Below are 27,070 nucleotides of genomic sequence, written 5' to 3'. Positions count from 1 at the left end.
CCAGCTGATTTTTTGTATTTTTAGTAGAGACGGGGTTTCACCATGTTGACCAGGATGGTCTCGATCTCTTGACCTCGTGATCCACCCGCCTTGGCCTCCCAAAGTGCTGGGATTATAGGCTTGAGCCACCGCGCCCAGTCCGGTTACTTTACTCTTGCCATGTCACCCTACTCTCCAGCTTCCCATTAGAGGAACCAGATTTAAAAGTAGCACTGTATTTACTGTGTTCTGGCAGAGTAAAATAATGATAGTGGTGTATCATTGGAAATATGCAGTACTGGTTATTGTCAGTTTTTTACTAGAAAATGCTATAGGAAGAAATTATTCTCTTATAAGAATTTAACAGAAAAACATAGGACATTTGAAAAAGTGTGCCACAAAAGAACGTGAGTCACCATATGGAATCTAAAATCCCATACTTACTACAATTACATAATGTGGACAGTTTTAAAAACAGAAATTTAATACCTTATAGGAATTTGTCTTAGACACATTGTTTTTGAAAAATAGAAAATTTCCCTCTTTTCTGTTTTGTTGCTGTTCTTGCCTGTCTTCCCCATCACTTAGCAGAAAGAAAATACAACTCTCTCTCCTTTGCTAGTGCTTTTGGCCTCCCAGCATCTCTGTTTTCTAATGGGTATGAAATAGATACTTTTAAATGAATTGAAGTTTTAGCTCATGTTATTTGAAGCAGCTTTTGAGTTTTTAGTATTTGTTTTGTAGGGAGTCTATGTTTGTAGATGATTTGTTTGTAATTGTGAATTAACTTTACTAAGATACAACACAACTGCACATTGTCAAGCAGTAACATTACTAAAATAAGTTGCTACCAATTTTATCTTTACATTTTCCAGTTTGTGGTTAAATTTATGAGAGGTAGAATGGTACACTAGAAGGAGCATTATAATTGGGAAGCTGTGCAGTCTTGCGTCAGATAACCTAAACTCTCTAGGCTTTAGCTTGAATGGTTGCTAATTGTCATAACTTAAAAAATATATTATCAGTAAAGTTAACCTAATATAGTATATGATGCTTCAGTAGCATTTTAATTTTTCCTTTTGCTTTGTCACAGCTTAATTTTTATTTGAGTGATGTCCTAAATTGTTTCTCTCATCTCACACTCACTTTTTTTAAGTCAGAGACCAGCTTGATGGCAAACTTTGTGCATAGTTCTGTGTTGATCCGAGAAAATCTATTTTAGAAAATTCCAAGATCTAAAGTCATACTACTTAAACCACATATGTTATGAGGCCTACATGTGCCTTTAAAATCTGAATCAGTTGTATATTATCGTCTTTATTTCTAGATTCAGAGGTGTTTGGAATTTTTCTTTATGCTTAAGTATAATGAAAGGGGAAAGGATTATATGGGAAGTTTTAGTTTGTCTTAGAAAATGCTGATGTTAAAACTTACCACAATTTGTGGCATCATATTAGTCATTGAATAATTTCAGTATTGTTTCTGGATATGTATTATACAGAAATACTAATTTTTCCTCTTTTCTCCCCTTCTCAGCCATCTGTTGAATCTTCAAGTCCAGGTAAGTATTTTCCATATTTTTTATGATCTCCGTTTGACTAACATTTGTCCTATTAGTTGCATAAAGGCTAGAGGAGTTAGACTATTATCTGACTTGCTTTTCTTCTGAATGCTTCTTTTCTCTGGGGAAAAAGAAATGGATGAAATGTTTGACTGCCCATGAAAGTACAGGTGAGGCTGCTGTGAGTTCATCCTTGCACAGATGATTTTGGGGTTTTTTTTTGTTTGTTTCATTTCTTTCTTTGAATTTTTTTAAATTGAGAAATAATTATTGTACATTTTCATAGAGTGCACAGTGATGTTTTAATGCATATAATGTACAGTGATCAATTCAGGGTAGTTAGCATATCCATCATTCAAACATTTATTATTTCTTTGTGTTGAAAACATCTAATATCCTTCTTCTAGCTATTCCAGACTGTAAGATATATTAACTATAGCCCCCCTTTGGTGATATAGAACACTCGAATGTATTCCTCTTATCTAGCTGTCATTTTGTATTCTTTAACAGTTTTTTAATGAGTCTTGTCCTTATATGACTTTTTTTACAAATAATATATTTAGAAATCTGTTATATATGTTATATTAAGAAGAGAGATATATAAAAATTAGGCATGCTTAGCCTAAACCTATTTACTTATATGTTTGTATTTGAAAATTTCAGCTTTCCTACTTTTAAAGGATAGGAGAGGTAAACCCAAATTTTTTTGTGCAACTTGTTATAAAAAGGTATTTAAATATTTGTCAAAAAACACAGTTAGGGCTTAAAATAGTAAAGTTAAGGGAGAAATATATTTAAATGCCTTAAGTTTTCTTTTCTTTCATCAGATCTGGCACACTAATAGTTTTTGCCAGCAAACAAAACTTCATGTAATTATCAGTGCAATAACTGGAGCACAAATTAAAGACAATTAGCAACATTCTCCTGTTAATAGAACAGGAGAATCCCCTTATGACTAAAAGAATTCGGAGTTCATAGCTGTTACATTTTCTAACTTTTCGTCTTCTCATGTCCCTATCTCAGTCTCTTTATATGAATTATAAATTACATAAAATAAACTAGGAAAAATAGCAGGAAAAAATGTGTTCAGTGTAGATGCAGTTTCTGACAGTTTCCACATACTGACGTGTTTTTAAACTAAATCTGGTCTGTTGGACACTAAACTAAAAAATAAAAAGAGATGTATAGATCCCCTCAAGTGACTCTTGAAAAAATAAAAATGTTATTCCTTACTCTTCCCTAGTTTTCACCAAGTTGCAGTTCTAAATTTGGGAGTTATTCTTATAACCTAATAGAAATTTGTTGAAAGAGAGATACAATCACTCTTTAAATTGAGTAACTGGATAATTGAGAAATACAAATTAATTGCTTCAAAAAATAATTTTTCAGTGAGTTCCAAACCATAAGTTGGAGAACAGAGGAAAGACACAGGCACCACTGTTGAATGCACTTTTTTGCCACGTCCACACACAGATTTTCCAGACTTGCTAATTTTTCTTTTGTTACTATAGAAGAATTGTACTAATCAATAAGTATCTGGAATCTCTTTCAGATATAGTGAATAAAAGGCTCAATCAGTGAAAAATTAGTGATTTTCCTGTTTTTAATTCCAAAATAAGCCTGCAAATATCTCATAATAGTGATGATACTGATGATTGTTTTCTCTTAGTTTCATTTCTTAACAGCTGCCTGCCTCCCCAACACTTGTATTAAAAATTATACTAAACCTATTTCAGATAAGTAAAATTAGGGTGTATCATAGTACTATTTTAGGACATCGTACCCATCAGAATTGAATTACAGGGTATATTGCTGCATGTTGGGGATGCCTTCTTAAAAGCTCTTCGTGCATATAAGTTAAATTATTCTTTTATTAATCTTAAAATTACCAAGGGAAAAGCTTTTATTCAAAGATTTGGAATTGCTGGTGATTGAAGAGGTTGAAAAAGAAAACCAGAAGGGAAAATGACCTAAATAGTACTTCTCAGAGTTTCCAAAAAAAGAAAAAAAAAAAAAAGCAGTAGGCAGAATGCTCAGATGTATGTTTAACAGCTGTGACCTCAGGCCATTCATTTCCATTTTATGCCTTGGTAATTTGAAAATAATTCACAGACAGTCTCCCCTCCATGTAGTGGGATCACAGCAATAGTGTGCCACACATTTACTATTTATGCCATTTGGTGTGTGATATTTTATATTTATGTCAGCTAGGTCTACTCCTTCACTGCCTGAAAGATAATGCTCCCACTGCCGTCAAAGTCATTCATTCACTTTCCTTTGGTAGGAAATCTGAGAGAGGCCAAAATTTTTACAAGGAAAAGAATAATTGTCTCTTCTAGAATTCTGTCACTCTTCTTTGAACTTGAAGGCCTCAAGGGTTTTTATTATTTCCNTATATATATATATATATATATAAAGTGCACTTTTTAAAAAGAAATAATTAGCTTAGAAATATTTGCTTGTTTAGAAATTTCCAAGTATTTTTATTTGAGAAAAAATTTTAAATGCATTTACAGAGGGAGGGTAAAAATAAAGTAAGCAAAAGATTCAACACGTGAATATTTAATGTAAATAAAGAATGTTCTAAATAAGGAAATTATTCTTCAATTTGAATAGGATCAAGTTTTATGTTCTGACCACACATCTAGGATTTTTGTATTCTTTCTCAAATACAGTACATATATTTTTTTCCTTAGCGATTTCAAACGTGTGATCTTTGAATCAGATCTGTGCCACAAATATTTTTTTTTTTGGTCACCGTAGTGATCTTTGTAAGTATGAATATTTTAAATATAAAATCTGGATTTAGAGTTCCCATGGTCTGGCACCACTGGGTACAATATTCCTACATGGCAGTAATTCATTGGCGTTAAAGCAGTGAGGAGAAAGTTAAGTACTTATCTTTTAGCCTCAGTGTTCAGTGACTATCAAGAGAAATGAGACTGCCTTCTGCCTGGCTGGGATATGTGAGTTAAGGTGTAGTCAAGTACAGAAGAGTAAGAAAGTGAACCCTCTGAGAAATGGGACTGCCTTCTGCATGGGATATGTGGGTTAAGTAGTCTAATATAGAAGAGTTAGAAAGTAAACCCTCTGAGGCATAGTAATGTTTTATTCGAAAATATCTAACGTGTAGAATACTTAAATGTGACACATGCTATATTACTGAATTTTCCAGATTACTGAAGCAGTCACCTTTCTGTGTTTTAAGTTTTAGGAAGAAAGCTTTTAAAAATGCTTAACATAAGATAAGCCTGTTTTCATGGTTCAAGGTCCTTGCTATGAACATGAATCTTTGTACTCTTTGAGGGTTGGACTACATCATGTCCATATCCCTTTTAAATGACTAGGGTGCTCAGTTGACAGTTGATTTTGTACTTTTGATTTCAGTTGGAAGTATCTTACTCTTTTTAATATGCTTGAGAGTAAAGTACATTAGGCTTTGTGCATTTCCGAAGCTCAATAATTTTTTTTAACTTTGTTTTATAAGTACTTCCTGGATGTAAGTTAAGATTGGAAGTAATCCGACCTTGGATAAGTGTTAGATCACCATATTCATTTTTAGGACTTGGAATTGTTTCCAGTTTTTTTTTTTTCAAACACAGAAATTGTTTTCATAGAAAACATACGTCCTACTTGATTTTTATAGTATTGTGATACTGCAGATAAAACAGATTTAGATATTTCTGATGAATTTTTGAGGCATTCATCCGATAGTACATAGATATATAAAATAATTACTCTGAAAGCGATATTAATAATGGCTTTCTCAGTTTCCATTACATTTGAGTCAACCTAGGCTGAAATGGAAGAATAATGGAGTTTGAAGGATACAAATGTTGTCCAGACACAGTGGCTCACGCCTGTAATCCCAGCACTTTGGGAGGCTTAGGCAGGTAGATCACTTGAGGTCAGGAGTTTGAGACCAGCTTGGCCAACATGGTGAAACCCTGTCTCTACTAAAAATACAAAAATTAGCCGGGCATGGTGACACATGCTTGTAATCCCAGCTGCTTGGGAGGCTGAAGTGGGTGAATCCTTTAACCTGGGAGTTAAAGGTTGCAGTGAGCCGAGATCATGCCACTGCACTCCAACCTGAGCTATAGGGTTAGACTCCATCTCTCAAAAAAAAAAAAAAAAAAAAAATCTTTGATGACCTTGCTACGTGTTAAATACTTAACAGATTGAATGTTTATATTTCTTTAGCTTGTTTTCAGACTGAGATAGATCTTTTGAGTTAGACAGTATTTGTCATATGAGGCTTCTGCTCAGGGCAGTATTTATTGTTGTTATAAATAATGCTAGTTATAGGCAGTTATAAAAATTGGCAGAGAAAATTAGAATAGTCATGTAAAAAAATTTTTAGTCCTCTGGTAAAAAGGCTATATCCTTTGTAGCATCTGTACTTTGCAGTCAGTGCTAGTAATAATAGTCATATGACCACATTAATTGGTTTGTCTGTAGTCTCCACCAGTGTAAGCCGAAGTAGAGGCACAATGTAAGGCTTTTTACCTGTAAGACTAGTAGTCATTAGAGGTGAGGAATTAATGGAAATGAAGATAATTTAAAAAGCGAGTAGGTGAGTAGACATGATATAAACTGAATTTATCTTTGAAAAGATGTAAGGTACCTTTTCTGCAGTTGGATAGGATTTCATGACAAAGCAATGACGTTTGCCTAATTCTGATACAAAATACTTGATTTACACAAAGCACCAGGCCCCTTACCCCCAGTGATTTATTTTTGGGATTTTTTTTTTCCCTAGGAGACATCTTAATGGTGGGCCTACCTAGTGACAGAAAGGAATAAGATGGTTAGTTGGTTCAAAGGAACAAGCCAAAAAGAAGTTGGATAAAACAGGTCAATGAAGGAGAGAGAAAAACTGAAAATTGAAAGTTTATAGAAAACAGCGTATTATGCATGTGGGGAGAGGAATTGGAGTGAAACAGGAGTAGTTTATCTACACTTTGTTATTTGATGTAATAAGGGAGTGAAGTGGCAAGCCTTCATATGTAATTGGCTTTGTGAATAATAAAAAATAGACTTCAGGTGTGTTATAACACATGATTTGATGCAGCATACCCATGAGCTTGAATTTTTTTAAAAGTCAATCAAGTATAACAAGGAATTAAGCATAATTATTTTTGATAATACCTGTGTCCAATTAGGATTATATTCTGATTGGGATAATAGTATACAAACACATAGTGTGAGGATTTTTTAGGGTCTTTCTTCCTAAAGGGAAAAAAGTAAAGCATCATTTGTAGGAATTCGTATTACTGACTATTCAGTATCGCAGAAGATTCCTGGGTGAACTGAAAAGTTTGAGGAAAGTTTTCTCTTGAAAACTCAGAAAAGGTTTGGGACAGAAAACTACACCTATGTTAATGTTTCTCAAATTGTGCTTCTATAAAACCCTTGTGTCCATTCCCTCAAGTAGTACTAAGATGCTCTACTAAAATTGTGCTAAGCTCTTCTTAGTTTCTGGAAGAAAATTAAGATATGCTTTTCTAAAAGTTTTTATTTTGTAAATTACTCTAAAACTTTTATAAGTGTTAATAACTCATTTTACTATAATCTGGTATAAGATATCTGACTTGGCATATAATTATGTTTTTAGTTATTTTCTATTTAATATCAGTATTTTCTTTTTTGTTTTTTAATAGAGGTAAGGTCTTGCCCAGGCTTGCCTTGAACCCGTGAGCCCAAACAATCCTCCTGCCTTGGCCTCCTTAAGTGCTGGGATTACAGACATGAACCACTGAGCCTGGCCTCATATCAATATTTTCTATGCTTCTCAAAGGGCACAATGATTTTAAGTGCTTTGCCATCTGACCCGGCTTGCATTCACTCATCTTAGTAAATAGGCTCTCCTTAAGTATTCTTTGAAGTAGTATACTAAAACTATTTACAGGAGGCTTGGAGTACAATAAAAGCATGGCTGTTGGGATTAGTATACTCAGGATTCAGATTCCATCTTTGCTGTCTACTGACTTTGTGAGTTTAGACTTGCCACTTAAACTTTCTAAGCCTTGAGTTTTTATTTTCCTCTTTAAATGGGGTGATAATACCTACTTCATAGGATTGTTTGAAGATTGCTTGAGATAATGTATATGACATGCATCAGCATATTATCTGGCACATAGTAAATACTCAAAAAACGATTCTTTTGAAAATTGTGGGAAGTAACAGAAGAACCCTGAGCCTTGGGCACTCCCTTATTCAGCTCTATCTCTTTGCTTTGCTTATTGTTTCTCGTTCTGGAGTAAAATGAAAGGATAGGTACATCTGTTAATAAATAACCGTCAACAGTTAAAACTTTAAAAATTGCCAAATTTTTTCCACGTTCAATGACTCATTTGTTTATTAGTAAACAATGCTTTTGCAAATCTAGGTCCTCATTGGCAATGGTAAAATATGGAGATATTTTACAGAATGTGTATGCCCAGCCTTCACATACTACTATTAAAAAGCTTAACCCTGTTGGGTTCAGCAATATTCCCCAACCACCGGGCTAAAAACAGATTACCTCACATGTCAGTTACCTACTAGCTTATTTTGAATGCCTTTGATAAGCGTTCTGTTTGCAGTTTTAATAAGCTTTGCTTTTCTACTCAGCCTTTTGAGTTATTTCTGATAAAAATCAACTACGTAAGTTAAGGACAGCTACTAAAATATTAGATTTTTTTTTTTTTTTAACTCAGGGCCTTGCTCCGTCTCCCAGGCTGGAGTGCAGTAGTGTGATCATGGCTCACTGTGACCTTGACCTCCCCAGCTTAGGCAGTTCTCCTCCCTCGGCCTCCCGAGTAGTGGGATGACAGGTGGACAGCAACACGCCCAGCTAATTTTTAAATTTTTTGTAGAGGTGGGGTCTCATTATGTTGCCCAGGCTGGTCTCAAACGTCTAGGCTCAAGTGATCTTCCCATCGCAGCCTCCCAAAAGTGCTGGGATTAAAGAATGAGCAACTACATCCAGCCACTAGAATATATTTTCAAGGAAGTACTTAGAGAATAATAATATTTGAGTGCAGCTGTGTCTTCACTAGACTGTATTCAGATGACTGTATATTTCACATGATTATACAGTCATCCCTTGATATCTGTGGACCTCCCTTAGATAACAAGATCATGGATGCTCAAGTCCCTGATATGAAATGGCATAGTATTTGAATATAACCTATGTGCATTCTCTTACATACTTTAAATCATCTCTGGTATATTTATAATGCCTAATATATGTAAATGCTATGTAAATAGTTACACTGTGTTGTTTGGAGAATAATGACTAGAAAAAAGCCTGTACATGTTGAGTACAGACAAAGGTTTCTTATTTTTATTTTCTGAATATGTCAGTCTACTGTTGGTTGAATCCACGGACACAGCAACCATGGACATGGAGGGCTGACTTATATTCTCCTTATGGGCCAGAGGAGTTCATACTCATTGGGTCTATCAAACATTAATCAAATGGTTAAAAATTGTGATTTTTAGGGCCAGGTACAGTGGCTCACACCTTTAATCCCAGCACTTTGGGAAGCCAAAGCAGGATGATTGCTTGAGCCCAGGAGTTCAAGACCAGCTGGGGCAACATAGCAACACCCTGCCTTTACCAAAAAAATATTAAAAAATTAGTTGGGGGTGGTGGCTATAGTTCCAGCCACTTGGGAAGCTGAGTTAGAAGGATTGCTTGACCCCAGGAGGTCGAGGCTGCGGTGAGCTCTGATTGCATCACTGCACCCCAGCTTGGGACAGAGTGACACCCTGTCTCAAAGAAGAAGGAAAAAAAAAAGAATTGTGACTTTTTTCCCACACGAAAAGTCTGTTCTTATTTGATATGACCATTTATTATTTACAACTTATTTCATATTTATTACATTATAAACACTTTTAAAGCTATAAACATTTTCGCCGTTTTGCTGTTGTAACTATGAATATATAGGAGTGAGAAGACAAAAAATAATCCCTTTGAAGAGTTTTGTTTTTGTTTTTTTGATGGTGATGAATAAGAGCAAGAATTTTAAAAACCAATATATAATAGTTGCTGTGTATAGCTTTTTCTTGGTGCTTTTGATTTATATCCAGCTTCAAATTAATAAAAATGTATACACTAATGTTAATAAGATCCATTTAATTTGGTTTACCAAACTTTGTGAAATATTCCTTACCAGGGGGTTCAGCAACATCGGATGACCATGAATTTGATCCATCAGCTGACATGCTGGTTCATGATTTTGATGATGAACGAACATTAGAAGAGGAAGAAATGATGGAAGGAGAAACTAACTTCAGTTCTGAAATAGAAGATCTTGCAAGGGTAAATAACATTTAGAGCTAGGGCATGAATTGGTTATGACTTTTTTGTGGAAAGGGAAAATTTGAAATTTTGAGTCTGGTTTAGAAGAGAAAATTGTGTTATATATCAACTATACTGAAAAATTCTATGTGATCATAGGTGGAATATTTAAAATTTGAAATGAAAGGCTTTTAAAAACAATAACTTTATTACGTGAAGTAACAGAATTCACATAGTTGCTTTGGAAAATGGATTATTAAAGGATTCTGCCATAAAAGGTGGTCTGGTAAAAAATGGACTATAAAAGGATTCTACATTGCTGCTTATATACCATCCCCAGTTACTGTATCTTTTACTTATTCTCCTTCAGAGCCAAAAATGTCTTACCATTTCCTCATTTTCCATTCACTACACAAAGTGCTCTAGATTATCTCCACCTCTTCCTATCAAAGTCACCAGTGACTGTCCTTGTTATATCCATTGTTAACATTCACTTTTCTCTCTCTAGTTTACTTTTTCTCAGCAGTATTCAATGCAGTTTAACACTCTCTTCTTTTACTTTAATTCTGGAGTACACCACTGTCTGGTTTTCTTTATTCTTTTTGTTCCTATTCAGTGTCTTTTGCAGACTCTTCTTCCTTTATTCAAGATTTACATGTTGGCAGTATTTAATTCTCAGTTCGGACCTTTTTTTCCTCTCCTGTTTCTGTCTGGATCGGTGCTCCTCAAAATGTAATATGAGGGTCAGCCGCATCAGAATTACCTGTGTACTTATTTTAAAAAGCAGAGTTTTAGACCTCTCCCCAGGCATACTGAATCAGAATCTCTGGGGGTGGAGTTCAGATCTACATCTTCGTTAAATAACTTGGCATTATATGTACACCAAATTTGAAAATTACTACACTGTGTGATTTAATTTATTCCCATGGTGTCTACATGCTCAGTATTCTTTAGTTTGTATTTCTAGCATTAACCTGTTTCCTGTCTCCAGTTTTATCTACCTTGATGTTTCTACAGACATCTCTAATTTATAAATGTCCAAAACAGAACTATTGACTGTTTTTTCTCTACTTGTTCTTTCTCTGTCCTCTCTATCAGTAAAAAGTGGCACTGCTATTTACCCTGTTGCCTAAGTCAGAAACCAGTGAGTCATTTTCCTTTTCTTTTAATATCTTATTTGTAAAATCTATTATTTCTATCCACAAAAATATCCCTTAGCCGACTCTCTTGCTCCACTGCTGCCTAGGTTGCCATTATTTCTAGCCTAGACTATTGCAATAGCTTCCTAACTAGTTTCCCCGTTTCCTCTTTTATCATCTTTCTCCTGATAAATTTCCACCTAGCAGCTATGATGTTCTTATCAAAATGTAAATCAATTTATATCAACCTCCTGGCTTCCTGTTATAGCCAAAGAAAACCCAAACCTCTCAACCAGGCCAGCAAGGCCACCTTCATGATAATGGCCTCTCATCCATGTGTCACACCACCTCTGTTATGCTATAGCCACACTAGCTACTTTTGTTGTTAAATAAGCAAGTTTCTTCCTGCTTCAAGGATTTTCAGCTTATTCTAACTCTGGTATATGCATCCCAAGGCTGGCTCCTTATCCTCTGGTTTTGGTGTTGCCTCCTCAGAATAGCAGCCTTTCCTGCCTCCTAATTAGCTTTTAATTAATTTTCGTTTTGTTTTGTTTTGCCACTGTATCCTATTCAATTCTTTCTTTAGTGTTAGGACACAATTTGTAATTGTTTCTTTAATTTATTTTCTGTACCTCCCTTGGTTTTGTGAGGATAAAATGAAATAAAATGGCTGTGTTATTCACCAGCATATTTCATAGTACCTTGCAAGAGTGGTCACTCAAAAGTATTGAATGAATAAATGGATAAATCAGTCTGGAATGTTCTAATAAAATTTATCATGCATATGATTTCCTGTACTCCCATGATAAAAAAGAACATAAGAAGTAAGACATATATAATGTCATGGAAATGAATGCTCATACTTTTATGGTATTAAAGACTTATGACTCATAATTTTAGTTTGTAACTTTTTAAAGTATACATTTAGAGCTCAAAAAGGAGTTCTATTAATATGTATCCAAGTCTTGTCAGTTCATCCCATTGTGGGATTAGAGCTGGCTTTGGAATTAGATTATTTAGCGATTACAGCTGACTTAATCTACTATGTCTGAATAATTTAATATGTCAAAGGTATATATTGGTTATCACAAAAGTCTTTGAAGAATGGGTTAAAAAGCATATGAAGGGCTGGGCATAGTGGCTTATGCCTGTGATATCAGTACTTTGGAAGGCCAAGGCAGGAGGATTACTTGAGGCCTGGAGTTCAGGACCAGCCTGAGCAACATAACGAGACCCCCATCTCTACAAAAATATTTTTAAAAGATTAGTTAGGCATGGTGGCACGCACCTTGTAGTCCCAACTACATGAGGCTCAGGTGGGAAAATTGCTGGCACCCAGTAGTCAGAGGCTGCAGTGAGCTATGATAGCACCACTGCTCTCCAGCCTGGGTGACAGAATAAAAATGGCGCTGCTATTTACCATTTTATTTTTCAGAGACTGTCTCTCTGAAAACAGGGCACTTGAAGAACTTGGAGTCATAGCTATTCTTTAAAAGTAGAAAGCTGGGAAGCGATTCAGAAGACAGTTATTGTTTACTTGGATGATTCAGACTAGATTGATTTAACAATCACAGTCACTTCAAGTATTTGTGAATTTTGCCTATATTCATGGAGGCATCTATCACTTCAGATATATTTTTTCCTTCTGAATAACCATCTGTGGGATAAAAGGTAAAGAAATAAAATCTTGTATTTTCTGTCTTATGTTCTGTATTAGCTCAGATACTAATTAGAAAGAGGAAGTAATCAAATACAGTTTTCACAATGGGTTTTGAGTTAAAATGATGGTGTTTTTTTTTTTATTTCGGAAAACAAGATATTTATTACATTTAATTAGTAGAAAATTCCTAATGGGCTGTGTGAAATTTTGGTTATATCATTGCCTTTTCCTGTTTCTCTCTCCTCCTTTCCTTAGCCCCATATAATGCCCGAAAACTTGCTTTTAGGGCTGGGCGCAATGGCTCATGCCTTTAATCCCAGCACTTTGGAGGCTGAGGCAGGCAGATCATGACGTCAAGAGATCAAGACTATCCTGGCCAACTTGGTGAAACCCCATCTCTACTAAAAATAAATAAATTAGCTGGACATGGTGGTGCATGCCTGTAACCCCAGCTACATGGGAAGCTGAGGCAGGAGAATCGCTTGAACCTGGGAAGCGGAGATTGCAGTGAGCTGAGATTGCGCCACTGCATTCCAGCCTAGCGAGAGAATGAGACTGTCTCAAAACAAAACAAAACAAAAACCAAAAACTTGCTTTCAAGGGACCCTGCCTTAGGAAATAGATGTTAAAATAGAATTATTTATAGAGATAGGGGAAAAAAGACAGTTGAACCAGTTCTTTATCATCCTTTCAACTAGACGGTCTTATACCTTCTTAGATTCTTCTCTGACTTCTCCCGAGAAACAATTAAAGCTTTGTTTTAAGTAGCACAGAATGCTTTCATCAATAACCTGAAGCTAAGCAATATTTTGGGGCCAGTTTGTTGGATTTCCCAGAGTTATTAACCCTTTAGGTATGAACCAAACAAAATCATTTTTGGTCTTATTTAAAAAGTGAATAAGATTTTATCTTGTTGGTTACTGGTTTGCTTTTATAGAAGCAAAACATTAGTTATGTCAGGGACTGATAAAGTGTTTTTCACCTTACACTTTGGTTGCATGAAATGGATTTTTGATGTATTGTGGCAGAACTCTGACTTCATTCAGGAAGTATCAATAACTGCATAGCATGTGGTTTTAAGTTTATTCAATTTGAATTTTAGAATTTTCAGTGAAAACTAACTTGATAGAAGTTTTGATGTGTATTGTTACATTTGTATGCATGGATCATAGCAATATAAAAGATAACTTCTTTTAATTGTTGTAATGAAATTGGGTATTTAAGTTATTTATTGTGGTGAACTTAGAGGGAATATCAAAACCATTCTTTTTTTTTTTTTTAGACAGTTTCACTCATGTTACCCAGGCTGGAGTGCAATGGCGCGATCTCGGCTCACCACAACCTCCGCCTCCTGGGTTCAGGCAATTCTCCTGCCTCAGCCTCCTGAGTAGCTGGGATTACAGGCACACACCACCATGCCCAGCTAATTTTTTGTATTTTTAGTAGAGACAGGGTTTCACCATGTTGACCAGGATGGTCTCGATCTCTTGACCTCGTGATCCACCTGCCTCGGCCTCCCAAAGTGCTGGGATTACAGGCTTGAGCCACCGCGCCTGGTCTCAAAACCATTCTTATATAGTAAATAGACTTTGTTTTATTTTGTTTTGTTTCTTGAGATAGGATCTCACTCGGTTGCCCAGGCTTGAGTGCAGTGGCGTGATCTTGGCTCACTGCAACCTCCGCCTCCTGGGTTCAAGCAGTTCTCCTACCTCAGCCTTCTGAGTAGCTAGGATTACAGGCACGTGCCACCATGCCTAGCTAATTTTTGTATTTTTAATAGAGATGGGGTTTCACCATATTGCCCAGGCTGGTCCCAAACTGCTGGCCTCAAATGATCTGCCCATCTTAGCCTCCCAAAGTGCTGGGATTACAGGCGTGAGCCACTGTGCCTGGCCATAAATAGACTGGTTTGCTATAAATAGAAACACTCGAATTTAAGTCTGTTTTCCAAATGAACTGTTAAAACTCAGAGACTCTGAATGGCACAATTGTGGCAGTCCATTTGGGAAAAGAAAGGTCAAGATTGCAATATCTTTATGTATTTAGATATATTTAAAAAAATCGCACTGTATCAGTACTTAATATGTCCTTTTAAAGTGCTAGATGTTTCATCCAGTGAATCTCCAGAGCTAGAGAATAATTAAAATGTGAGAGATTGCAGTTTTCTGAAGTATATACACAACATTAATTACATAGTTAGAAAATAAATCTCAGCTTGGGGATTATAAAGAAGAGTTCACTGCCTCCATTCCTATATAGTTTTATCTTCTAGTCAAACCCCATCCCCAAGAGGTTGGTTACCTTAGGAACCATCTCTTTAGTTCAGTCTGGATGTGGTCCCTTAGGCCTTCTTGACTGGAAATCAGCCTCTTCTCTTCTTCCTCTCTTCATTAGCATTTTATTGGTAAGTCAGTATTAGTACACCAATTATAAGAAGAGTACTATCTATGTCCACTAAGTGGCCCTGACTTGAAGGTCAGCATCTGCCATTTCTTAATGACTAACTTCCTGATGTGGGAAAGAAGGAGCTAGGAGCTAGCACCCCTTATGCAGCTAGAAGTTGTATGCCACTCCAACCTTATAATATGTATGTTGGTGTTTGATAATTTTACCCTATTGTCTTGAAATTAGGGCAGACTTAACTTGAGATGTAGTATATAGCGTTTATCCTTTTTGAGACAGGGTCTTACTCTGTTGCTCTCCCAGGTTCATGTGATCCACCTGCCTCACCTCCTATGTAGCTGGGACTATAGGCACACAACACTATGCTTGGCTAATTTTTTAATTTTTTTGTAGAGACAGCATCTTGCTCTGTTGCCCAGGCTGGTCTTGAACTCCTGTGTGCAAGTGATCCTCCCACTTCAGCCTCCCAAAGTGTTGGGATTATAGGAGTGAGCCACCAAGCCTGGTCGGTTTATCTTTTAAAAAGTTCATTTCTTGCCCGGGCATGGTGACTCAGACCTGTAATCCCAGCACTTTGGGAGGCCGAGGCGGGCGGATCATGAGGTCAAGAGATTGAGACCATCCTGGCCAATATGGTGTAACCCCTTCTCTACTAAAAATACAAAAATTAGCTGGGCATGGTGTTGTGTGCCTGTAGTCCCAGCTGCTCGGAGGCTGAGGCAGGAAAATTGCTTGAACCTGGGAGACGGAGGTTACAGTGAGCCGAGATCGTGCCACTTCACTCCAGCCTGGCAACAGAGTGAGGCTGTCTCAAAAAAAAAAAAAAAAAAGTCCATTTCTCCCACCTTCAGTCAGCCTTCCTTTAACTTATGCAGACATGATTGTCCGTCCTTTTGTTACAGTGTTAGACAACCCACTTCTTAAAGTACAATCTGCAAATATAGTGTATATTCCTTTTTTTAAATTAATTTTTTAGAGACAGGGTCTCATTCTATCACGTTGGCTGGAGTGCAATGGTGCAGTCATACCTCAAGCAGCCTCAACCTCCTGGGTTCAAGCCTTCTTCCCCCCTCAGCTTCCTGAGTAACTAAGACTACGAGTGTATGCCTCCGTGCCTGGCTAAATTTCTGTATTTTTATTCATCGTGTACTATGCCCACTTTGCTTATTTCTCACAATTTATCAACCCTCTTACTTTTTCACATTATAACAGGATGCCGTATACTTAACCTGACATTAGATTTTGAAGAAGGCAGTATATACGCATATGTACAGAAGGGCAATGTAAAGTAGTGAGTTAGACTGCCTGGGTTCATAATCCAGCTCTACTACTTACTTCAGTATGTGACTTAGGATAGATTACTTAACATTCTTAAGCCTCAGTTGTTATTACAAGAATAACATATCTAAAGCACTTAATGTTTGACACATAATAAACACAAAATAAATCTTAGTAGTTATGTCATTCATAAGATTCTCAAAAAAGGCCTCTGACCTATAACTGAACATTTACCACTTGACCCATAATTTTATTTTTCTCCCCTTTTTATACTTTGTTAACACTTACATTAATGGGAATAAAACACTGTGCCACTTTATTGTGATGTTTCAATTTAAGTTGAAGTAAAGCCCTTGAGTAACTGGTAGCATGCAGACTTTGGTAATAAAAGCTAATGAGAAATTCTCTGAAACAGCTGACTGACAGGCCTTGGTAAAATAGTGTACTACTGTTGGCTGAGGTTTATTCATCCTTAAATCTTTTTTCAGAGGGAAATAACAGAATATTTGCTTTACACGATATCCTTACTGTTTATAGCATCAGAATTTGGGGGTACAGAGACAGAAATCTATCTGTAACTAGGTTAGGCAAAATGAAGAATTTCATGTAAGTCTCATGGAATTTCATTAAAGGAGGGATATATCTGCTCCCCAGGGACTCGAGTGCCACCAGATTTATTTTCTCTGTTTCTACTCTTCTACATGGTTGACCTCTTTTTTTTGTTTTTGAGAGAGTCTCGCTTTGTCACTCAGGCTGGAGTGTAGCAGTGTGATCTTGGCTCACTGCAGCCCTGACCTCTCTGGTTGAAGCCATCCTCCTGCCTCAGCCTCCCAGGCAGCTGGGTCTATGGGCATGTGCTACCACACCCAGCTAATTTTTAAAAAACTTTTTTGAGAGATGGGGTTTCGCCATGTTGCCCATCCCAGGCTGGTCTCGAACTCCTGAGCTCAAGTGATCTGCCTACCTTGGCCTCCCAAACTGCAAAGATTACAGGCATGAGCCACCGTGTCCCACCTGATTTCTCTTTTCAGACCAACTGTCTTCATATGGTGCTGTCAGTTCCTAGGTCTCCCACATTTACTACTTGAGACAGTTGGTAATTCTTTCTGTAGCTGCTGTTGATAAAATTCCAGAAATGAAGTATAGACAATCTTAGGTCATGTGCCCACTCCAAATCTATGGCCAAGGAATACAGTGATTCCAGTTATGTCAGCTACTGTGGTCAAGGAGGTGAACTTTCAAGAAAAATAAATTCTTGGAATGGAAGAAAGAGCATTTCATATGAGAAGACAAGTACAGAATAGAAGAGTGTAGGATAGGCTTGGAGGGGAAGTAACAATAAATAATCTTTACATAATACTTGTTTATGCTTGCTAAATCTTTAGGTTCTTCAGTTAGCACAAAGCAGGAACACAAATACATGCTATTGCAATTGGAAACAAGTTTCCTTAGCAAAATTGATTCTGGTTTTTATTGTAGCTGTAGCCCAGAGTTCGCTGCAAGATCTTCACTTTTACTTTAGATTAAATAAGACTTTTCATACTCTCATGCTTCAACTTGTATTTTTGGTGGCGATGACTTTTTCTTTGTTGCTTACTAAGCTGATAGTACTAACCTGATATTGGGTGATAGCTTAAGTTACAAGTTTAATACTATTAAGTAACCATTTTCTTTTCTTTTTTTTTTTTATTTTGAAGCCAGGGTCTCACTCTGTTGCCCAGGCTGGAGTGCAGTGACAAAACAATCTCGGCTCACTGCAACTTCTGCCTCCTGGGTTCAGGCATTTCTGCCACTGCCTCCCGAGTAGCTGGGATTATAGGTGTGCACCACCATGCCTGGCTAATTTTTGTATTTTTAGTAGAGATAAGTTTCTACTATGTTGGCCAGGCTGGTCTCAAACTCCTGACCTCAAGTGATCTATTCCCCCGCCCCCCGCCTCCCAAAGTGCTGGGTATATGGGTGTGAGCCACTGTGCATTTTCCTCATTGAATAAATAAGAATATTTTGTTTACATGTGATAAAACCCATCTAAAAATAACCTTGAGTAAAAGGAAACTATTAGAAGGTATGTGAATGTGCAGTTGGGTCCAAGGACCAAGGAATATGTGGAACCAGGGATTCAGCATCACCAGGACTTCCATTACCCCTAATCCCTGATTGAATCCTGCTGGGTCTCTTCAATTTTTTCCTTTCTACCACTACTAATTTAATTTAGGTTCTGATCATAATACAGGTGAATGTGCAGTGAATGATAGCAGTGGATTTCCCCTTGGCTTGGTCTCCTTGGCAAGCAAACTAAATTTTTCCCTGCCTGAGTTCATGTTGAGTATTTTGTTGTGTGTGTAATTTACTCTAAATACTTCCACAGTGTCAGTAACTATTCAATAACTACTCTCAAATTGAGTCAAGAGTAAAATATAACCCTTTAAAAATCAGGTAAAACTAGAGAAAGTAGGTAAAAATAGTAATCCTGACTTTCATTAATCTATAACTGCTCTTTCAGTGATGTATGGCCTTCTAAAATGATACTTCTTTTTTGTTGTTGTTGTTGTTAGTTACTATAAATGGTATGTCTGCTCCAATCAGGGTGACTGGATTATTCATTTTTGTTGCTATACCTGTACATTTGTCATTTGCTCTGACTTGAGTGACTTTTCTCCATCTATGCCAGTTCTATTATGATTGTAATTGAAGCATTTTCCTCTAAATCCTCTGTGATCAGTCCACTTCTGACTCTGTTCTCTGCTTAGTCAATATTGGAAGTGTTGCAGAATTTTTCTTTGAGAAATGAATTCTATTCTTTTTTCTTTTCCTTCCTTCGCTTCCTTCCGTTTTTCTTTTTTTCTCTTTGTCTCTCTCTCTCTCTCTCTTTCTTTCTTTTTCTTTCTCTCCTTCTTTCCTTCTTCCTTCCCTCCCTCCCTCCCTCCCTCCCTTCCTTCCTTCCTTCGAGTCTTACTCTGTCACTCAGGCTAGAGTGCAGTGATATGATCTTAGCTCACTGCAACCTCTGCCTCCTGAATTTAAGCAGTTCTCTTCCCTCAGCTTCTTGAGTAGCTGGGACTACAGGTGTGCGTCACCATGCCCAAGCTAATGTTTTTGTATTTTTAGTGGAGATGGGCTTTTGCCTTGCTGGCCAAGCTGGTCTTGAACTCCTAACCTCAAGCGATCTGCCCGCCTCAGCCTCCCAAAGTGCTGGGATTGCAGGCGTGAGCCACTGCGCTTGGCCTGAGAAATGAATTTTTGTAAAGTGAGTTATACCTCTCATCTGTATATCCAAGTGGGAAAAACCTTAATCTATAATTATCAGACATTCTACATTCTTGACAATGGTTAACAAAGAAAAATTCTTTTCCATGTAGTTAATATGTCACCTATTTTTTTTTTTACAAATATTTTAGCTAGGTATCATATGTCATATGATAAGCTTTATTAAAGATAATGTTCAAGATTTATTACCTCCCATTGGAAAGGGTTATTTGCAAGTATCTTATCCTAGACCTGTGAGATTAGTGGTTTGCAAGGTGGTCTCATACCAGCAGTATTAGCATCACCTGAGATTATTTTTTGAAATGCAGGTTCTCGGGCCTCACTGGAGACTTACTAGATAAGAAACTTGGGTGAGGCTCAGCAGCCTGTTTTAGTAAGCCCTCAAGGTAACTCTGATGTCCTTAATAAGACAGACCAATGGCAGAGAGCCTGGGGGCATTTATTTGATTGATAATACACCTCTTTTTTTTTTTTTTTTTTTTTTTTGAATGAACCAAGTACCATGGTCTTGTCAGAAGATGACTTCAAAACAGAGCATGGTTGTGTAATTAGCTGTGTGGTTTCAAAGGATTAGTTAACACAGCTATAAAAATTAAAGTAATAATAGGAGAGTTTTGAGGATCAAATAAATGACGGAACAAGCTCTTCATGAACTTTTAAGGTCTATGTAAATTTTAGTTGCAAACTGTTAAGCTAAAGTTGTTTTCCTTTTGGGGCCCTTATTCATACTAGTGACTTTAGTGCTTTTTATTCACAATAGTGACCAGTTACTAAACTTGCTTCTGATTTTGGGGTATAGGATGTGAGCTTAAGAAAAGTTGCATGACCTGAGATTAGGAGGTCTGGGTATTACAATAAAGTCTCTATCAGTGCATGATGTTTCTTTGCCTGGTTTCCTTATTTGCAAGTAAAGGTGTAGCAAGCACTCCATTTGGTACTTTTAAAGACCTAATTAAATTATGTGATGTTTTGACACTGCTTTCGTTGTTGTAAGAGAAGAAGACAGTGAAATCAAAGCACCTATCACAAATGTGTGACACATAGAAGACATTTTATGGCAGCTATTTGTTATTCTTGTGTATAAAACTAGCTTTAGGCTGGCCATGGTGGCTTATGCCTCTGATCCTCCATTTTGGGAAGCCAAGGTGGACAGTTCGCTTGTGTCTAGGTATTTGAGACCTGGGCAACATGGTGAAACCCTTTCTCTATGAAAATACAAAAATTAGCCAGTCATGGTGGTACACATTTGTGGTCCCAGCTACTTGGGAAGCTGAGGAGGGAGGATCATTTGAACCCCATGGGTTGAGATTGCAGTGAGCTGTGGTTACGCCACTGCACTCAAGCCTGGATGACAGAGGAAGATCCTGTCTCCAAAAGTAAATAAATAAAGCTAGCCTTTTTGTTATCTTCCTCTTATTGCACTTCTACCTCTTATTTTGAAGTTTTGTTTTAGTTCCTAAGTACTGATTCCTCAGATTCCCAAATATCAATGTCCTGTACCAGGTCCTTTGTACATGGACCAGATGCTTGAACACTTAAAGCACTGTTGGTGTTGTACTTTGAGAACCACAGTATAAGAGCTATCAGTTGTTTGCCAGCTGGTTATTTAGCTGGAGTGGCAGTACCTTGCCTTGATAATGTTACCACTTTTCAGGTTGTAGCTTCTTGCAAATCATTAGGGGTCTTGGAAATGATTTATCTTTCCGAAATAGATCCACAAACTCATTCATAACAAGAATATCCATTTGTAATATGAAATAGAAGTTTTGCATGACACTTTCTTCCTATTTCTTCATAAGAAAAATTTTCCAAATTATAATCATTAATTTCTTCTTGCACATGGATTTTGAGTGAAGGTGGTAATCCAGTCTGATTTACCCATATCCATTGTGGCAATGTGTTTAACATACAAGCCAGACTTATTTCTTTATTTCTTTCCATGACTGCTGGAGAAATATGAACCATGACTTATTTTATGATTACCCTTTTTTTTTCTAGCTTCTAAACTGATTCTTTTCTGACTTCAGAGCTTGGGCATTGTATGTGTGTGTACATGAGTGTATACTATTTTCACATGATTTGGATTAAATTTTTATAATCAGAATTCTGTCGTGTTTACCTAATACTGTACATTTCTTGTTTACTGGTTAGAGTGAGTATTTTGTATAGAAAGCTGATTTCATTTCATTGCATATGGACATTTGTTTTTCATCCACAGAGGGTCTGTTTTTTGTGGGGATTGAGAGAAGTCCCTGGCTGAGGCACCATGGTGTGTTGATATGTGTATGGGCTTTTGGAGTTAGACTGTTTAAATCTGGATCTACTGCTTGTAACTTGTCTGATTTTTTTGAAGATATGCTTATTCTGCCAGCCTTGATAGATGTTAAGGATTGTAAGAGATGATTTTATATGTAAATGGAGATAACCATAGAAAAGAATATATGGTTAATGTAATCCATTGTTATTTCTGTATATTATTACTGGTTTGTTTGTGGGGTTTTTTTTTTTTTTTTTTCATGTGTTCGGGCTGAGCTGTTAATTTCATCTCCCTTTCTGAGTTTATGTATAGTCTATTTCTCATTGTTCTATTTCTCCACCCTTAAATTAAGTATGGTACTCTTATTAAGAGTGGGCATCCATGCATAGTGTTAACTGACATTGTGCATATACTGAATTGATTGCAAAAAGAATAGTCCATGTTAGACCAGGGCCAGTTTTTAATTATACTTAAAAGATCTTGTTGTCAGCAATTAGAATTGGTTGGTTTTATAGAAATCCTTAAAAGATTGATATATTCCTAGGTTTCAGAAATATTTTCAGTTTTACTTTTTATGATCTGATAATTCATGATACAGCTCTTATTCTTCAGGATAGAATGAATACTCCACAGATTTCTGGATTATAGCCTGGGAATCAGAAATAACACTGATTCAGACATTAAATTTTATTTTGATTTATTTAGGAAGGTGACATGCCAATTCATGAACTTCTCAGCCTTTATGGTTATGGTAGTACTGTTCGACTACCCGAAGAAGATGACGAAGAGGAGGAAGAGGAAGAAGAAGGTGAAGATGATGAAGACGCTGATAATGATGACAACAGTGGCTGTAGTGGGGAAAATAAAGTAAGCCTATATACATAAATTTAAGATTGTAGTCTTTATCTTGAAGTTAAAGTTTTTCTTATATATTTTGATTACTTGTTTTTATACTCTTTACTCTTCTTGATCTTAAGTATTAAAAATTAAGATATTATAGAAATACATAATATAAAAATTGGGAATCCCCTGTAAACTACTCCTGAGAGGTAACAGTTTGATCTTGTCATTCAGATTTTTTTCCCAGTGCTTATTCTAATTAATGTATACCAACTTTATAAAAAAACACTATTGCTTTTAAATAATAAAGGCTAATTGGCAGTTTGTGCTTATTTTCCTTATTTTATTTTGAGATAATTTTAGATTTATAAAAGGTTTAAAGCTAGTATAGAAAGTTCCTGTATGCTCTTACCTCAGCTTCTGCTAAGGTTAACATCTTGGTACAGATTGAATTATTAACCAAGCTACAGATTGAATTATGCTAGTTTTTCTGCTAATGTACTGTTTCCTGTTACAGGACCCAACCCAGAATACCATATTACATCTAATATATTCATTTTAGTCTTCTACTTATATTAGAACAAAATTTATATGCTACCACCTTTCATCTGCAACAGTTTTCTTTATATCTTAAAGAAATGTAATTTATTGTTCCATAGGAGGAGAATATAAAGGATTCATCAGGTCAGGAAGATGAAACTCAGTCTTCCAATGATGATCCATCACAATCTGTTGCTTCTCAAGATGCCCAGGAAATAATCCGCCCACGTCGATGTAAATATTTTGATACAAGTAAGTGTTATTGGTTGATAATATTTGAATATAATTTTTACTATTTTAGGTATTCCCTAAAATGCTCATTTTTTAACTGGTCTTTGAATTCATTTAGTCTGAAATTTTTTTCAACAGTTAATGGATTTTGTTGTAAGTTATAAATTTAGCAATGCAGGGGCCCTGTTGTTAGTGAATATGCTACAGTAATTGTATCATGTACTACTTGACTTTGGGTGTATTTGTTTTTTCCTTGCCCTGTCTGAATGTTTGTTTCATGGTCACTTTTTATTTCTCATAGTCTTTCCCTTAGTTTACATTTTTTACTTTCTTTGCCTCTTAGTCTGTTTTAGGTATATTCATAAGCGCACCTAAATTTCTCTACTTTAAAAGGAAGAAAAACACTTGAAGAAAAATAAACTGTCATGAAATATGTAGTAAGATAATATTATTTTTATTCTAAATCAGTTTTTTCCCCTAAGTTTTTATAGGAAATCATTTCATGAGAATACAGTTATGTAGAAAGTTCATGGGTTTTTGGTTTTGGTTTTTTAAGTGATAGGGTGTTAATTATTTGGTTAGAAATATCTTGGCTTAATTCATTAGTTACCTTTGAGCATATCCAAATATTTGATGATAGATGTAAAAATAATATATAGATATATAGATGTAGACAGGATAAGCAGTCATTTTATAGTATTGGTGTCTTATTTATTCTAGATAGTGAAGTAGAAGAAGAATCTGAAGAAGATGAAGATTATATTCCATCAGAAGACTGGAAAAAGGTAGTTAGAACAATGTTTTCCCAAAATTTAGATAAATTAATTTTTTTAAAAAAGCCTAGTGTAATTATTAGTTTTTTTTACTAGCTGTGTATATTGATAAAATTGATGTAAGCCCTTTTATGACATTTAAATGTTTGGTAAATGTTCAGATTCTTTCTTAACACATCTAGGTTAGAGATAAATTTATCTTTTTATAAAATAAAATGAATTGAAAGAATTGGATATTGTTGAGGAAGTCAGCACTCTTAAGACTAGAAATCCACATTTCTGGCCAGGCACAGTGGCTCACGCCTGTAATCCCAGCACTTTGGGAGGCTGAGACAGGCAGATCCGCTTGAGCCTGGGAGTTCAAGACCAGCCTGGGCAACATAGCTGGACCCTGTCTCATTTTATAAAACAAAACAAAAAATAAATAAAACAAAAATCCACATTTCTGATTTAGTCCTGAACTAGTGCTGAATTAGGCTTTTGTTGCCCTGCAAAAAGTATCACATATATATTTTTCAGTATTATGGAAAGCAGTTATGGAGGCTTTGATATTTGTTAAGTAAATTTTGTTTAATAGTTGTATTGCAAGTTTTTCATTCTATATTTATAAAAGGAAAATTCTCCAAATGATTGAATTTAATGTTGACATTTATAACTGGCATATTGTATGAAGAAACAGTTATGGCTTCTTTGTCACTATATACAGCTTAATTTCTGAAATGAATCTAAAGATAAATATTGAGATTAGTTTGAATTTTAAGTTGTTGTAAAAGAACTGAGGTCTTAGGAAAATCTATCAAAATGTTATGTAGAATTGGCTGGTTGCAGAGGTGTTTCCCCTATTGTCCCAGCTAATTGGGAGGCTGAGGTAGGGGGATTACTTCAGGCCAGGAGTTTGAGACCAGGCTGGGCAACATAGTGAGACCCCATGTCTTCAAAAAATTTTTTTATGTAGAACTGGTTAAATCATTTATATGAAAGAATGATGTTATTTTTGTTGAGAGACAAGACTGGCCCAGTGTGTGGTATGTGTCAATTTGAGCAAATGATGGAATTCAAGACAGAAAACAAGAATCATGAAAGTTACTTACTGTTTGTGTGGCCTCTTTGGGCAAGGGTTCTTTCATCCTGTTGATTCCTATATTATGCAGAAATTCACATGAAAAAAGCTAGAAACCTTGGGAATCCTTTTAAATTGCTCTTCTACTAATATTCAAGTTTTTATATCTTCAACATTATGTTGTTTTTTGAAAATATGGAGTGTTCAGTAGATTAAGGAGTGTTCAGTTTGATTAAGCATTCATTCTTTTTTTAAATGAAAGAAAAAAAGCTCAGAGGTAGAACCCCTTTCATTGCTGGAAGGTATTAATTCGCCGCACCTTACTCAGAAAGGGTATAAATTAACCAAACCTTTCTCAGAAAAAAAATTATGTAATAAAGCAGGCCAGAGTAAATGCAGATTGTTTTCTTTCTTTATGATTTCTTCTTGTAAATAATTGTCAGGGTTCAGAGATTCATGTTTTTAAGGCTTATAAGATGAAATCAAATTTTTATAGAAACTTAAGATAGGGGAAACAGCTTTGAAGTCAAACCTGAGTTAAGGTTATAGCTCTAGAACTTACTAATTGTGTGCTCCTGAGAAGATCAAATTTTTGAGCTTTATCTTCTTCCATGTAGTATGGGAATGACAATGTCAGCCTTATGGGGCTTGCTGAAAGATTAAATGAAAATTACATATATGATACGTTGTACATAATGATCTTCAAAGAGCTATTTCCTGTCCCTTCCCTGTACTACAGAACAAATTAACAGATGAAAAGAAATGTTCTGAACTGAACAGGGAAAAGGTAGTGCATATCTTTATACTAATCCAGATGTTCTCAACCCTGTTTTTATGTTAAAATCATTTGTATAGCTTAGAAGTACTGAGTACCAGGGCCTTCATTCATAAATTCTAATTTAATTGTCCTGGAATGGATCCAGGCATTGATTCTTTAGAAGCATGCCAGCCAGGGTTAGTAACCTGACAGTGTTCTTTAGTAGGCATAGGTGAGTGAAGGTAAAAGAGGCACACGATGTGACAATAAAGACTCTTTTTATAGTAGAAGATGTAAAGAGTTCCATTGTAAGAGTGGAGAAGATTTGTTGTAAGTTTGTTTATTTTTGGAAAACTGATCATGAGAAAGATTGGTTTTTCTTACAGGTATAGCAGTAACTTTATTACATAAAGCACATCTTTGAAGTTGTACCGGATAAAATGAGATCCTCACGTCAATTGGAGTTACAATAGCAGGAAGGAGACTTTTCAAATCCTAAGAGTTATCTAAACTTTTAGACCATGATTTTGTACCTTTTGTGCCCAATTTTGAAAATGTCAGTAAATGTGTTCTTAACATTTAGCTATCAGACAGAAGAGTGTTCATATAATCTCCGTCTCCTTGAGTTGTGAAATTTCACCAGTGGTAGTTTCCAGATGCTTTTCAGAACAGCCAGTTTCACCCAGCCTGTGATTTGACTGTGTATATCTGTTACTGGATTTCCTATTTAATTATATTTGTAGAGACAACATTTTGTGTTGTTTTAATGAAAGTCAAGCCATAACCTGCTTATCTATTTTGTTTAGAGTTTCATTTATTTGGCCCCTACTGAGCTTTATACAAACCCTTTTTGTTTTCTTAACCTTGAAGCTCTGTTTTTCAGACTTAAGTGTATGTCAGAATCACCTAGATAGCTTGTCAAAATACCAGTGACTTGAGTCCTGTTCCCAGAGTCTGTAGGTCTGGGGTGGGGCCTGAGCATTTGCATTTCTAACAGTTTCCCATTAGCCATGTGTGGTGGCATGTGCCTGTAGT

At 35.9% G+C, this 27,070-nt stretch overlaps 1 protein-coding gene across 15 annotated transcripts in view; it reads left to right on the top strand.

Moving 5' to 3' along the window:
- MIER1 (MIER1 transcriptional regulator) overlaps positions 1–27,070 on the top strand; it is a 63,644-nt gene that overhangs the window by 14,076 nt on the left and 22,498 nt on the right. For 7 of the 15 annotated variants that reach the window (XM_037739964.1, XM_017532519.2, XM_017532490.2 and 4 more), the window contains 6 exons: positions 1,516–1,540; positions 1,674–1,710; positions 9,706–9,851; positions 22,540–22,701; positions 23,334–23,466; positions 24,166–24,230. In XM_037739964.1, coding sequence (XP_037595892.1) covers positions 1,516–1,540; positions 1,674–1,710; positions 9,706–9,851; positions 22,540–22,701; positions 23,334–23,466; positions 24,166–24,230 — 568 coding nt within the window. Of the gene's footprint in view, positions 1–1,515; positions 1,541–1,673; positions 1,711–9,705; positions 9,867–22,539; positions 22,702–23,333; positions 23,467–24,165; positions 24,231–27,070 lie in introns of those variants that run through there. The other 8 variants (XM_017532526.1, XM_017532536.2, XM_017532545.2 and 5 more) reach the window with 2 other exon arrangements.

The sequence above is a fragment of the Cebus imitator genome, unplaced genomic scaffold (assembly GCF_001604975.1).
Source record: "Cebus imitator isolate Cc_AM_T3 unplaced genomic scaffold, Cebus_imitator-1.0 Scaffold3, whole genome shotgun sequence".
Taxonomy (NCBI): domain Eukaryota; kingdom Metazoa; phylum Chordata; class Mammalia; order Primates; family Cebidae; genus Cebus; species Cebus imitator.
The sequence above is the reverse complement of the archived record's forward strand: the minus strand, read 5'-3'. Positions and strand labels throughout refer to the sequence as shown.